This window comes from Bos indicus x Bos taurus, chromosome 18 (genome assembly GCF_003369695.1).
Source record: "Bos indicus x Bos taurus breed Angus x Brahman F1 hybrid chromosome 18, Bos_hybrid_MaternalHap_v2.0, whole genome shotgun sequence".
Classification (NCBI taxonomy): Eukaryota; Metazoa; Chordata; class Mammalia; order Artiodactyla; family Bovidae; genus Bos; species Bos indicus x Bos taurus.
Window position 1 is genome coordinate 18,898,378 of NC_040093.1, and position 16,034 is coordinate 18,914,411.

Here is a 16,034-nt window from a genome sequence, read left to right on the forward strand (position 1 = left end):
ACACTACTGAGCACACACTAGCAGCACTTTAAACAGTGATGTACGAATAAGGTTTCCTGCTTCTGGATGAAATCTATGGCAAGGTCAATAGCTTCTTCAGGCATTCCATGAAATAAAAGTATTAGGTATACTTTTAATCTTAAGACCAATCTCATTGTAGTAATTAAAATATTATTTTGCTAATTAAAACATTGACTGTAACAATCAATACATCAGACTTCATTTAACAAAATATTCTCTTCTCTGCCTGGAAACCTACAAAGTGGAAAGACCAATTTCTATTGCTATACCTGTATTACTAAAAAGTATTGTTTAGTAGTTAACACTTAAACTACTATTTATAAGTTACTAATAAAGAATGGTTAATTTTCAATAATTAACTGCTAATTAACTAGAATGTACAGGTGAATCAATAAAGAGATGAAGTAGAGAAATTAAATAGAAAATCCAAATATTCTCAAGTATGAGAAATTAAATAGAAAATCCAGAAATCCAGATATTCTCAAGTATGTAGGGATATGTAATAATGATAGAGATGGCATTTCATATTAACTGAGAAAATATGGACTGTTTAGTACATAGTATTGCTAAAGAATACATATAGGGAAGAAATCTTCACAAGGCAAAAACATTTTAATAGTCAGATGAGCAGCTAAAAATTATTTTCAACTTAAAATAGGTAAAAGGTTAACTTATTAAATTGAAAAAAGAGATAATGTCAACCAATTAGAAAATAAACACCACCATGAGAAAAACAAATATACTATGTTATCACAGAAAAGAAATAAAAGGACCTTATTCTCATATAAGAAATATGTAAATTAGAGCCATATATATGTATATGTCTACATATATATCCTGGAAAAGGAAATGGCAACCCACTCCAGTAGTCTTGCCTGGAAAATTTCATGGACTGAGTCCCCTGGTAGGCTACAGTCCATGGGGTTGCAAGGACTCGGACACGACTGAGCGACTTCACTTTCATACATATATATATCTGATAGGCAGAGATTAAAATTATTTTCAACTGCATTCATTAGGGTTTGGGGAGGTGTTCTCATGCACTGCTGATAATGTAAACTGGTAGGAAGTCCATGAAGAACGATTTGGCAATTTGTCTTCCATGGGAGACATTACGTGGAGCTGCAGAGGGAAAAACACAATATTCCCTCTCTCCAAGCTACAACAGATTCCCCAGAATCCCTTCTCTTTCACCAGGAGATTAGGTTTCTGGCATTGATAAGGGAACAGGATCGGTCCATTTCCCTACTAATCTCTGTCCTGGATTTGTGTGGGGTACACAGAGTGAGCAAGTGCCGAAATTGAAAATAGATGCTGATTTAACTGAGTTATTCTGAGAGATCTAAGTCAAATCTGGTTTCACATGGCTCCTTGTATCTTCCCATCTCTGCCTTCTCAGGACTCTTCCCTTTTCCAAAGAAGAGCACAAAAGAGAAGGCTCATCTACAAACATCAAAGCCATGCTTCAGGTGAGATGATGTTTCCTCTCTTTCTGAAATAACTTGTTTTTTAGGTTATATGAACATTTACTTCCCTATTCTTAAATTTTCTGGATATTGGGACTTAGTTCCATCAAACTGGTTTCCAGTAGGGCAAGCAAGTGGCCTACATACAAAATTTAAGAGGGACTCTCAGGGCTGTCCAGCCCTAAATTTTGTGCCCATATGTCTCACCTGCCTTACCCTAGTTACAGCCCTATTCCCAGTTTCTCTCGTTCCAACAGGATAGACTTCAGCCTTCCCAAATGCACTTTCTAGTTGTAGCCCATGTTCACATACTGATTGGATGTATCATTCATCATCTCCTTTCATAGTCTTCTCATGAAAGTACTGCTGGAACAGAAATGTATTATCTTGATTTAAATGGGAATATATTACTTGAATGAATCTATCTTGTATAGACACTGATTTGAGATCTAGATTTGTGAGGAGTCGAGGAGCAGACATGCAAAACCTTGATAATCTCCACTGACCTAGGTTTTGCAATGGTATGGTGAGAGGTAAAATTAATAGATCATATTATTATTTTGTGATTAGATTTCCTGTTTTGTGAGGTTTTTAAGATAGAGATTTGCTTGCAAGCTTATACAGAAAACTGAAATTTCACCTTCCTCTCTGATCTTCCTGTTTTATCCATGTTTGTCAGCAATTCCTACAAACTGTGGCCCACCAGTGAAAAACCTCTTTGTACTTCAATGCTGTTATAGATGTATTCTTATCTTTTTACTTTCTTCTAATTTTTATATGTGGGTGCAGGAGAAGAAGATGCATGTGTTCATTCACTTTTGAGATAATAGCCTACTCTTGAATCAAAGGTGGTACTTTCTCCTCTTCCCATATGTTTCTTTCAAAAAATTCCTCTTTATCTACCAATCTTTAAAATGCCATTCTGGATTTTCCCCAGATGCCAGCTGGTTCTGTTCTCCTCTGTGTCTCTTTTTGTGTATGTACAATCACATTCACTCCAAAAGTTATACTGATATGATTCTAGTGACCCTCAGATACTGCTCTCCATCCTAGAAGTTTATCCAGAATATCAGAACCATATATCCAGCCTCCCACAGCTATCACTGCCTGTATGTTCCATAGATATTTCGAGTACACAACCTGGTTTACCTCATTATCACTTCTGGTCCAGCTTATTCTTTCTCCTGCTTCCCATTTCCTTTTTCTAGTCTCAGCACCTATCCACTTGCTATGCAGATGACCTAAGAGCTATACCTGTCTTTTTTTCCTACTCTACAAGTAATTGATGACCAATTCTATTGCCACTTACCATGGAACAAACAGTTGTCCCCTGTCTAGACCATTAATACCACTTTAATCTCAGACAGACCTCCAACAGTGGGTACTTGTCTTTCCCACCTAACACACTTTAAGCCTTCTCTAGTGTTCAAGAATATTGCCTCTAAAATACAAGTTTTTTCACATATGTGCTGACTTAACATTTCGTCATTTTTAATTCTCCATAAAGCAGTAGATCCAAATTAGGGCATGTGTTACAAAAGACATGTGTACAAAATATATAAGACAATATACTGAAAAGGAGGAAGATACTAGTAGTTTACATTCAAGAACATTAATTGTTAACAATGTGGATTGCTATTAATGCCAACTAATGATTTATATGTTGGGAGCGTACTTAGAGCATTTTTAAGACTACTGCTCTGTAGGAAAAAAATCCAGTATTATTACATAAATAGGCCCACTACTTTCCTCCATACACTTTTTCTTCTTAAGACCAAAGATTCTTTCTTAACATACTGTACTTTTTGCTATTTCCTGAGTTTACTAACTGGTTTTACTCTCTCAATGAATTTTAAAAGCCCATTGACATGTTGTGCTACAAAATAAATTCATTGTGAGTACAAAATTTTTATGTCTTCAGTGAAATCTTAGAATCCAGAATTTTAGAATACTCTATAGTATTTTCCCTTATACATATTTCTGTCATCACATCTATAATATCTATTGAGTATAAATATTTATGCATATGCCTCTCTTTTAGCCTGTAACTTCTTATGAGCAAGGTCTAGGTTTTATTTGTTTCACTGCACCAAGCAAACAATCACATTCAAGCCAAAGAGCATGATCTCAAATATTTTTAGCATGAGATAATAGGTAAATACAATTGAATGTATTTGCAGAGAGAATTTTCTACAGTACAAAACACAAGAAAACCAGGTCTGACCACTGAACATGGTCTCCAGTGTCTAGTTCTCACTAGTTCCAATTACTTTAGGATGAACTGGAGTATGCCCTTACAGGGATCAGTTTCCTTCAAGGATGTTACTGTGGACTTCACCCAGGAGGAGTGGCAGCAACTGGACCCTGCTCAGAAGGCCCTCTACAGAGATGTCATGTTGGAAAACTATTGTCACCTCATCTCTGTGGGTAAGGAAAATTCCTTACATGTTTCAGTGTCATGCATGTCCTTTCAAGAATTTCTGAAATATGTGGAACTTTGAATTTCAAAGATCAGATGTGATGAATAATCTTTTTGTTAATAGAAAGCATGATTATGTCCTCACTTGCCTAGTGCAAGGTATTAACTTTGGTAGGACATTAATAGCCTTGTCTAATAACCACCTTGAAGCTGTATCTTTCTCTTCCTTCAATAGTTTTAAAGCCCAACAGCTTCTTAGACCAAGTCTTATTTTTTATTATCAGGATTTCACATGACTAAGCCTGATATGATCCGCAAATTGGAACAAGGAAAAGAACTATGGACAACAGAGAAATTTTTTCAAAGTCAGAGTTACCTAGGTGAGTCTGTATAATGTCCAGTGGACTCAGGTAGTTGATATCTTTGAGTATTTTTGGAGATCTGTACTTTTTAATTGCGGTAAAATATACATAAAATTTACCATCTTAACTATGTTTAAGCATATAGTTCCATGGCATTAAGTACTTTTACATAGTTATGCAACTATCACCATTATCCATCTCCAGAACCCTTCATTTGTCAGAAGTAAAACTGTACCCGTTAAACAATAACTCCCTATTACCCCACCTCCACTAGCCCCCGACAATCAATATTTTACTTTCTGTCTCTATGAATTTGACTGTGGTAGATACCTCATATAAGTGAAATTATATGGTATTTGTCCTTTTTGTGACTAGTTTATTTCACTTAACATAATGTCCTCAAGTTTCATCCATGGTATAGTATGTATCAGGCTTTTCTTCCTTTTGAAGGCTGAGTAATATTCAATTACAGATACAAGTGACATTTTGCTTATCATCATGACATTCATGACATTCATCTCTCAGTGAACACTTGGGTTGCTTCCACTTTTTGGCTACTGTGATTAATGCTACTATGAATATGGGTGTACAAATATCTGTTTGAGTCATTGCTTTCAGTTCTTTTGGGTATATACCCAAAAGTGGAATTGCTGGATCATTTGGTAATTTATGTCTGATGTTTGGAGGAACTGCCATACTGTTTTCCACAGTGACTACACCATTTTACATTCTCATCAACAAGGCACAAGGGTTCCAGTTTTTTCTGCGTCCTTATCAACAGCTATTATTTTCTTTTTTTCCTGATAGTAGCCATCTTATTTAGGAATGTATGTTTAAAGGCATGAGATCTCTGAAGTACCTACCTATATATGGCTGGCTTCTATGCCTCTAAAATCTAAATTTTTTTTTAGTATTAATCTCTACATAAATCCTTTCCTTGTGTGACTTATGAGCTATTATTGGCTGCTGTTATTTTACTGAGAATCCACTCCATGCTTTGTAGGTATAATGTCCATAGAGATCTTAAGTGTAAAGTTCTTTGCATTCTGACAGAAGTAGAAACCTATGTGTCTCACACTGTAATCAAGATAAAGGGCACTCCTACTAACCTGTTACGTTCCATCAGGCCTCTTCCAAGGCAGTCCCTCCCCAGGACAATCACTACTGGGATTTCTACCAACACATATTAGTTCTGTCAATTCTGGACTTTTTTCATGTATACTTTTTAAAAAATATATTTACTTTATTGAAATGTAGTTGACTTACAGTGTTTCTTCCCTGGGTTGGGAAGATCCCTACGGCTACCCACTCCACTATTCTGGCCTAAGAGAATTCCATGGACTGTATAGTCCATGGGATCACAAAGAGCGGGACATGATTGAGAGACTTTCATGTCACTTTTACAATGTTTCAAGTGCACAGCAAGGTGATTCAGTTATACAAATACACATATATTATTTTTGAAGTTATTTTCCATCATAGATTTTTACAAGATATTGACTATAGTTCACCATGCTATACAGAGACCTTTGTTGCTTGTTGCATACCCATTTTTAAATTAGAAACCTAGATTCTATTCATACTAAGTCAAACTTGTGGAATCAAAATGTCATAATTTTCTTAGGCAAAAATTCATGTTTTCTAAAATATATATTTATACGTATATATATGTATACAAAAGCTTTTCTACTACATTTAATAAAGGCTTGAGAAAAACATCAAAAAAATGAAGAGATGGAGAAATTGGAGAACGTAAATGAAAAGGAAGCACTGAATATGAAATAGAAAAAGTGGAACAAACTAGATAAAAGTAAAAGGTCATCATATAGTCCAGTTGTTTTTAAATATGACTGCTCATTAGAAACATATCTGGAGCTCTGGACAAAAAAAGCAATAGCTGAACATTTTGTATTTTTCAAAAAATTTCAAGATAATTCTGATATGCATCTGGATTTTAATAAGTAATTACAGGTTTTTCTATTTGATCCTAGTTTCGGGGATACAGAGTTCTATTATTTTTGACCAGTTGTTGACCAATCATGATACAATGGTATTGAGTTAAGTAACAGTTACATAATCACAAAGTAAAAGATGTTTATCAGTTTCACAATCAGTAGCCAGACAAAAAATAAACGCTAATTACAATTGCAAACCATAATGGGAACATGATTAACTTAACAATCTAAAATAATCACATACAATTTTGGGGGGTCAATCAGAGTGATGTGGTAAGTGGAAGTGCATACATGCACATGTTTTCATCCACCCAGTCAGTATGTCTCTTGGTTGGTGCATTTAATACATTTACATTTAAGGTAATTATCAATATGTATGATCCTATAACCCTTTTCTCAATTGTTTCGGGTTTTTCTGTAGGTCTTTTCCTTCTCTTGGGTTTCCTGCCTAAAGAAGTTCCTTTAGCCTTAGTTTTAAAGCTGGTTTGGTGGTGCTGAATTTTCTTAACTTTTGCTTGTCTGGAAAACTTTTAATTTCTCCATCAAATCTGAAGGAGAGTCTTGCTGGGTAGAGTATTCTTGGTTGTAGGTTCTTACCTTACATCACTTTAAATATGTCATGCCAGTCCCTTCTGGGATGTAGAGTTTCTGTTGAGAAATCAGCTGATAGCCTGATGGGAGTTCCCTTGTATATTATTTGTCATTTTTCCCTTGTTTCTTTTAATATTTTATCTCTGTCTTTAATTTTTGTCAGTTTGATTACTATGTGTCTCGGTGTGTTCCTTCTTGGGTTTATCCTTCCTGGGATTCTGTGCTTCCTGGACTTGGCTGACTATTTCCTTTTCCGTGTTTGGGAAGTTTTCAGCTATTACCTCTTCAAATATTTTCTCAGGTCCTTTCTTTCTCTCTTCTCCTTCTAGGACCCCTATAATGTGAATGTTGGTGCATTTAATGTTGTTCCAGAGGTCTCTTAGTCTGTCTTCATTTCTTTTCATTCTTTTTTTCTGTATTCTGTTCTGTGGTAGTGATTTCTACCGTTCTGTCCTCCAGGTCATTTATCCGTTCTTCTGCATCAGTTATTCTGCTATTGATTCTTTCTAGTGTATTATTCATCTCTGTTTGTCTGTTCTTTAGTTCTTCTAGGTCTTTGGTATACATTTCTTGCATCTTCTCAATCTTTGCCTCCATTCTTTTCCCAAGATCCTGGATCATCATATCATTAATCTGAATTCTTTTTCTGGAAAGTTGCCTATCTCCACTTCATTTAGTTGTTTTTCTGGGAATTTATCTTGTCCCTTCATGTGGGACAAAACTTTCTGCTTTTTCATCATGATTAACTTTCTGTAATTTGGTTTCTGTTTTAGCCACTGTGAGACTGTGCTTCTTCTTGCTTTTTCTGTCTGCTCCCTAATAGATGAGGCTAAGAGGCTTGTGTATGCTTCTTGATGGGAGGGACTTGGATGGAAAAAACTGGTTCTTGCTCTGATGGGCAGGGCCTTACTCAATAAAGCTTTAATCCAATTATTTGCTGATGAGTGGGGTTGGATCCCTCCCAGGTAGTTGTTTGGCCTGAGGCAACCCAGCCCTAGGGTCTGCTGGCTCTATGATAGGGTTAATGGCAAACTCCAAGAGGGTTAATGGCAAACTCCAAGAGGGTTTATGCCAAGGGGGACCTTCCAGTGCCCCTGTCCCTGTGATGAGCCCCTGCCGACCCACACGTCCACAGGCAGCCCTCCAACATTAGCAGGTAGTTTTGGTTCAGTCTCCTGTGTGGTCACTCCTCTGGGTGTGCTCCTCTCCTCTGGGTCTCGGTGCATGTCAAATTTTGTTTGTGCCCTCTAAGACAAGTTTCTGTTTCTCTCAGTCCTCTGGAAAGCCTCTGGCTTTCCAGTCAAATCCCTCTGGCCCTCAAGGCCAGATTCCCTAGGGATTCTCAGTCCCTTTGTTGGATCCCCAGGCTGGGAAGCCTGATGTGGGGTTCAGAACCTTCACAATAATGTGAGGACTTCTTTGGTATTATCGTTCTCCAGTCTGTGGGTCACCCAACCAGTAGGTATGGGATTTGATTTTATCATGATTGTGCATCCCCTACTGTCTTGCTGTGGCTTCTTTGTCTTTGGACATGGTATATCTTTCTTTAGTGGGTTCCAGTGTCCTCCTGTCAATGGTAGTTCAACAGCTAATGGCAATGTTGGTGCTCTCACTGGAGGAAATGAGCGCACATCCTTCTTCACCATCTTGAACCAGACCCATGTCTACTTTTCTTTCACTCAGTTTAATGTCTGAGGTATTAATACATGTTTCAGTATTTATATTAAAATAGCTTATTTACATTGCAGAATAGTATTCAGTTGTATGGAAATATTAGTTGTTTATACATCTCCTATTGATAGGCATTTTACACGTTCCAGTTTGGGGCTGTTATGTTTTTGTTTGTGTTTGGCCGTGCTGTGTGGCATATGGATCTTAATTCCCTGACCAGGGATCAAACCTACTCCCCCTGTAGTGGAAGTGTGGAGTCTTAACTACTGGACCACCAAGGTCCCTGGGGCTGTTATGAATAAAGCTACTGTGAACATTCTTGTAAAAATATTTTTGTGAACATATGTTTTTATTTCTGCTCAGTAAACACCTATTAGATGGTACTGATCATTTGTAAGGCAGGTTTATATATCACACTGTAGAAACTGCCAGTTTTTAAAAGTTATCATACCATTTTAAACTTTTACCAGCAATCTGTGAGAATTTTGATTGCTCCCACATTCTCCTCTACATTTTGATGTTATCAATATTTTTCATTTTGGTCATTCTGAAATATCATTCTGTTAAGAATAGTAGTATATCTTAGCAGTTTCAATTTAGATTTCTTTTATGACTAATGATGTTGGCTTTTCCAAGTGCTTTTTATATCTTCAGACATATCTGTTCAGATGTTTTACTCATCTTTTATTGGGTTATGTATTTTTTCCTTGACTAGTAGGAATTCTTTACATATTCTGAATAGAAGTCTTTTATTTGATACAGGTATTGCAAATATTTCCTCTAGAATGTGGCTTGCCTGCTCATTTTAATAGTCTTTCAATAGGAGCAAGTTTTAATTGTAAAGAAGTCCAGTTTATAATTTTTTTCTTTTATTATTATTTCTTTGATCTCTCAAATATTTGCTTCCCCCTAGGTTATGAAGATAATTTCCTGTGTTTTCTTCTAAAAATGTTATGTATATTTTGCTTTTTTAAAATTAGTTCTGTGAACCATCTCATCTTAAGTTTTATTTATGGTATGAAGTAAGGGTTAAGAGTCTGTTTTCTTTCATTTGTTGCATCACTTGTAGAATTAAATTAAATTGCCCTGATGATCTTATCAGAAATTGATTGTATTTGTGTCAGTCCATTTCTAGAGTATTCTTTCCTTTGATAAAATTTACATCCTATTATTAATAGGACTTAATGATTAATTTCATTACTGTAGTTTTATAATTCTTGATGTCAGAATTAGTCCTCTTCTTTTTAAAAAATTGTTTTGGCTATTTGAAGTCATTTTCCTTTTCTTTTTCAATTACATTTTAGAATCAATTTCTTGATTTGTTTAAATAAATATGCTGGGATTTTTATTGGTGAGAACAAACATCTTAGCAATAGTGAGTCTCACAGTCTCTTATAATACTATATCTTAACCTTTTAGTTATCTTCTCTGATTCCTATAAGCAGTGTTTTATTATTTTTACTATCAAGCTCTTACACATATTTTATTAAGTTTATCTCTAAACTTTTAATATTTTTTATGCTATTGTAAATAGTGAGATTTTAAAATTTTCTTTATCCAGGCTTTTGTTAATATGAATAGCCACAACTGACTTTTAGATATTGACTTTGTATACTTGTATTGATGGCATTAAATTTTATTGTTGTTACTGTTGTCCTTTGTTTTGGTATTTGTTTAGATTTTCTACATATAAAGTAGGCCTTCTGGAAATATATTTCACTTCTACATTTGCATACTTTTCTGTTTTCATTTCTTTTTCCTTACGTTGATGTACTGACTATGACCTATAGTCAGTTGAATAGAGGTAGCAAGAGTGAGTGTTCTTCGCAGTTCACTAAATTTAGAAAGGAGACATTTAATATTTCATTCTTAAGCTTAATATTAACTTTAGATTTTTCATGAGTGCTCTTTGTTAGATTCTTGGAGTTCTTTTCCTAGGTTTTGGACAATTTTAATTATGAATGGATGTTGATCTTAATAAATGCTTTTTCAGCTTCTGTTGATGTATTTCTTTTTTAATTTGTTACTGTATATAATTATATTGATTAATTTGAATTTAAAACCAACCTTAGGCTCCTGGGATGAACCCCAGTTGGACAAGATGCTCTATTCATCTTATAGATTGCTGAAATTGGTTTGCTAGTATTTTAGAAAGCTTTAGTGCATGATTTTACCAAGGACAGTGGTTTATAGTTTTATTGTAATGTCATTGAAAAGTTGTTGTATCCAGAAATGTGTCAGCCATATCAAACTGGGGGTGTTTCATCTTTATCTATTTTCTTATGGAACTTTTGTAAGCTTGGCATTGTTGCTTCCTTAATGTCTGAGGAACCATTTGGGCCTGCATTTTTATAATTCAAGACTTCTGCTTCTAGTCCTGAGGAAGTAACAGAGTCTAGAATTATACTCCTACAGGAAAAAACTAGAAAACTGAAAAAAACTACTAAACGACAGGCACCACAGGCCTGGATTCCTGAGAGAAGGGAAATAAATGAGATGCACCCTACCTCATTCCAGGCTTTGACATGACAGTAACATCCAGACTATAGTGCAGAGAGAGGAATCCAAAAAGAACCTGGCAATTTCACTGATGTAAGGGACCAACACTGGCATTCAAGGAAATTGAGGTGGCTAGAATTTGCAGGACACATTTTCCAAAAAGAGAGAGCTATGCAGAGAAAGAGTTCCCCAAATGTGGAGAAGGTTCCTCTTAAGTCTTTGGCTAAAAATAAGTCTGCATGTATGTAGGTGAAACCCCATGAAAGTAGGCAAAGACATGTTCTAAGAAAAATACAGTTACCACAGTGTTGTGAAACAAACAATTCTCATAGCCTTTCGCACCAGAAATCATTTTATTTCCCTTCAGCCAGAGTGGAGAGAACATGTTAATATGTAGGACATTAGGTAGACCCTAGAAAGGTCAGACCTAACAAATGTGGCTTGATTAGCCATAGATTAGAGACTGCAAGATTTGTCATAAAAGAGCTTAAATAAAAGCATCAAAAGGATTAGGACTTCCCTGGTGGCTCAGTGGTAAAGAGTCCACCTGCTAATTCAAGAGACATAGGTTGGATTCCTGATCCAGGAAGATCCCACATGCCACAGAGCAACTAGGCCTGAGCGCCACAACTATTGAGCCTGTGCTCTAGAGCTGGGATCTGCAACTGCTGTAGCTGTCATGCCTTAGAGCCTATGTTCTGCAGCAACAGAAGCTTCCACAATGAAAAGCCCACATACCTCATCTAGAGAGTAACCGCTGCTTACTGCAACTAGAGAAGAGCCCATGCAGCAATGAAGACCTAGCACAGCCAAAAATAAATAAATGAAAGTATATATATTTTTAAAAAGCATCAAAAGGATTAAACTAGTCCAAAAATAACTTGTTTGTCTGTTGGTTCCTCCAAGGAGATGCTGAGATGGAGTTGGGAGTGGAATGGATTTCTTAGAGGTGACATCCATGAAAGATAAAAGGGAGAAGTAAGAAACAGAAAGTCATTAGACCATGGTATAGACATGTGGAAAGAAAGGGGACTGAGCAGTGAGAGCCTCAGACCATTATGCAGATCTGAAAAAGGCTCAATTAATCTAAGTCCTCTGAAGCAACGACTGTTCATCAGAGGAGTCCTCGTGGACAAATATGGCCACTCTCTAGTACCTGCTCAGTATTTATCATTGGGTACAGATTCTCTAGGGACACCCTGGCTTGGTTCAGAACCTAAAGAGCATCCTAAAGGTGCTAACAGTTCTTGCACATGAATGGTAAGTTCGTTTTGAAGGGATGTCCTAGTGGTGTAACTCTATGGATGCCAAAGAATGCCAAAAAAAAAAAACAAAAACACCAGTATTCTTTATAAAAGTAAAACCATATCTTAAATTCAACAAGATTAAATTGATAAACTCTGATGTCCAACCAAAAATTATTAAACATATGAAGAAGCAAGAAAATATGACCCATAAACAAGAAAAAAATCATTCAATAGGGAAAAACTTAACTAATACAAACAGACCTAAAAATGGTAGAAGTAATAGAATTTGCAGACAAGGATATTAAAACACCATTAATGACTTGAGTATAATTAAGAATGTAAAGCAAGAATGAATATAATGAGGCAAGATAGCAAAGACTGAAATAAAATCAAATGAAACTTCTAAAGATGACTATTTTGTATCTGAAGTGAATAAGAAGACCCAACTGTGTCCTATATATTAAAATATAAAGACACAGGTAGGGGAAACAAAAAAAGATGAAAAAATATAAACTTTACTGTTTTGTGATTGCCCTGTGTGGGGATGATTATCCCCAAGAAAAAGAAATGCAAAAAGGCAAAATGGTTGTCTGAGGAGACCTTACAAATAGCTGAGAAATAAGAGAAGCTAAAAGCAAAGGAGAAAAGGAAAGATATAACCATCTTAGTGCAGAGTTCCAAAGAATACCAAGGAAAGATACGAAAGCCCTCTTCAGTGATAAATGTAAAGATATAGAGGAAAACAATACAATGGGAAAGACTAGAGATCTCTTCAAGGAAATCAGAGATACCAAGGGAACATTTCATGCAAAGATGGGCACAATAAAGGACAGAAAAAGAACTATACAAAAAAGGTCTTAATACCCCAGATAACCATGATGATGTGATCACTCACCTAGAGCCAGACATCCTGGAATGAGAAGTCAAGTGGGCCTTAGGAAGCATCACTATGAACAAAGCTAGTGGAGATGATGGAATTCCAGTTGAGCTATTTCAAATCCTAAAAGATGATGCTGTAAAAGTGCTGCACTCAATATGCCAGCAAATATGGAAATCTCAGCAGTGGCCACAGGACTGGAAAAGGTCAGTTTTCATTCCAATCCCAAAGAAAGGCAATGCCAAAGAATGTTCAAACTACCACATAATTGTACTCATCTCACATGCTAGCAAAATACTGCTCAAAATTCTCCATCTAGGCTTCAACAATAGGTGAACCGAGAACTTCCAGATGTTCAATCTGGATTTAGAAAAGGCAGAGGAACCAGAGATCAAATTGTCAACATCTGCTGGATCATAGAAAAAGCAAAGAGAATTCCAGAAAAACATTTACTTCTGCTTTATTGACTACTAAGGCCTTTGACTGTGTGGATCACAACAGACTGTGGAAAATTCTTCAAGAGATGGGAATACCAGACCACCTGACCTGCCTCCTGAGAAATCTGTATGCTGGTCAAGAAGCAACTGTTAGAACCAGACATGGAAAAACAGACAGGTTCCAATATTGGAAAGGAGTACATCAAGGCTGTATATTGTTACCTTGTGTATTTAACTTATATGCAGAGTACATCATGTGAGGGCTTCTCTTGTGGTTCAGCTGGTAAGAATCCACCTGCAATGCGGGAGACCTGGGTTTGATCCCTGGGTTGTGAAGATCCCCTGGAGAAGGGAAAGACTACCCACTCCAGTATTCTGGCCTGGAGAATTCCATGGACTGTATATGTATAGTCCATGGGGTCACAAAGAGTTGGACATGACTGAGCGACTTACACTTTCATATCATGGGAAATGCTGGGCTGGATGAAGCACAAGCTGGAATCAAGATTTCTGGGAGACATATCAATAACCTCAGATATGCAGATGACACCACCATTATGGCAGAAAGCAGAGAAGAACTAAAGCGCCTGTTGATGAAGGTGAAAGAGGAAAGTGAAAAAACTGGCTTAAAACTCAACATTCAAAAAACTAAGATCATGGCATCCAGTCCTATCAGTTTATGACAAATAGGGAAACAATGGAAACAGTGACAGACTTTATTTTCTTGGACTTCAAAATCACTACAGATGGTGACTGCATCCATGAAATTAAAAGACACTTGCTCCTTGGAAGAAAAGCTATGACCAACTTAGCATATTAAAAGGCAGAGACATTATTTTGCTGATAAATGTCCGTCTAGTCAAAGCTATGGTTTTTTCAGTAGTCATGTATTGGTGTGAGTTGGACCATAAAAAAAGTGGAATGCCGAAGAATTGATGCTTTTGAACTGTGGTGTTGGAGAAGACTCTTGAGAGTCCCTTGGACACAAAGGAGATTAAACCAGTCAATCCTAAAGGAAATCAGTCCTGAATATTCATTGGAAGGACTGATGCTGAAGCTGAAGCTCCAATACTTTAGCCACCTGATGTGAAGAACTGACTCCTTAGCAAAGATCCTGATGCTGTGAAAGATTGAAGGCAGGAGGAGAAGGGGATGACAGAGGATGAGATGGTTGGATGGCATCACTGACTTGATGGACATGGGTTTGAGCAAGCTCTGGGAGTTGGTGATGGACAGGGAAGCCTGGCGTTCTGCAGTCCATGGGATCACAAAGAGTTGGACACTACTGAGCGCTGACTGTGTGGGGATGAAATCACCTCCCCCCACCCACCCACTCAAAATATGTGACAGATGTCAGGACTGAAATCTCACATAATGAGGCTTTCTAGGGAGAACAGGGAGGATTCCCAAGCTGGTCCTAAAATGGCTTGAGAGAGCAAGGAAGGATGTCTGTCTTTGGTGTTTACTATATTACGGAGGTGGTCAGGTCGGGCTTCTACACATGGTCTAGAGCTTACATGGTTTAAACTTCTTGCCAGCACCAATAGAAAGCATGCAAGCTCCCTTATTGGCTTGCCCAGGTGTGGGGCAAGAGGGGACAAAAATGGAGTGGGTCTAGGAATTTGTCAGTCATAAGATATCAAAAATAGAATGACTCTGTTACCCATGCAAACACTAAGAAGAAAATGGGAGTAGCTATAGATCAAAGTAGATTTCAGAACATGGAATATTACAGTGATAAAGCGGAACACTTCATCAGAAATCATAACAATTCTAACAGCTTCAAAATCCTTCAGTTTTTCTCAGCTTTTTATCATTTTCACTACCTACGTCATTTTAAAGATTTTCTTTCTAATTGTCCCCTCTATGAAATTTTAATAGTCTATGTTCTGATCACAGTAGAATTTATCTAGAAATCAAAAAGCATTTCCCCAAATATTTGGAAATTAATTACATTTCCAAATAACCCATGAATCAAGGAGGAAATCCTGAGGTAAAATTAGAAGGTATTCTGAACTGAGTGATAATTGAAACAGCATATCAAAATCTGTGAGATGCAATTATAGCAGCATTAAAAGTTTTTTATCGCTTTAAATCAGGGCCTCCTTAAACAGGGGGTTAAATTGTCACCTGAAGTAACTAGAAAAAGAAAAGTAATTTAAACTCAAAAGTTAGAGGAAAAAACTGACTAAAGCAAAAATCAATGAGATACATAACAGAAGAATAGAGGAAATGAGTGAAGCCAAATGCTGCTGCATTAAATTAATAAAATTAATAAACCATACATTTTATTTTCTTGGGCTCCAAAATCAGTGCAGATGGTGACTGCAGCTATGAAAATAAAAGATGCTCACTCCATGAAAGAAAATCTATGATAAAAGCTAGACAGTGTATTAAAAAGCAGAGATATCACTTTGCCGACAGAGGTCCATATGGTCATAGCTGTGGCTTTTACAGTAGTCACCTATGGATGTGAGAGTTTGACTATA

At 36.6% G+C, this 16,034-nt stretch overlaps 1 protein-coding gene across 13 annotated transcripts in view; it reads left to right on the plus strand.

Moving 5' to 3' along the window:
- The window catches only part of ZNF382 (zinc finger protein 382), a 64,434-nt gene that overhangs the window by 34,217 nt on the left and 14,183 nt on the right, over window positions 1-16,034 (plus strand). For 6 of the 13 annotated variants that reach the window (XM_027514240.1, XM_027514239.1, XM_027514237.1 and 3 more), the window contains exons 2-4: window positions 1,421-1,490; window positions 3,788-3,914; window positions 4,191-4,286. In XM_027514240.1, the coding sequence (XP_027370041.1) occupies window positions 1,482-1,490; window positions 3,788-3,914; window positions 4,191-4,286 (232 nt within the window). In that variant the 5' untranslated portion in view covers window positions 1,421-1,481. Of the gene's footprint in view, window positions 1-1,420; window positions 1,491-3,762; window positions 3,915-4,190; window positions 4,287-9,398; window positions 10,139-16,034 lie in introns of those variants that run through there. The other 7 variants (XM_027514235.1, XM_027514233.1, XM_027514234.1 and 4 more) reach the window with 3 other exon arrangements.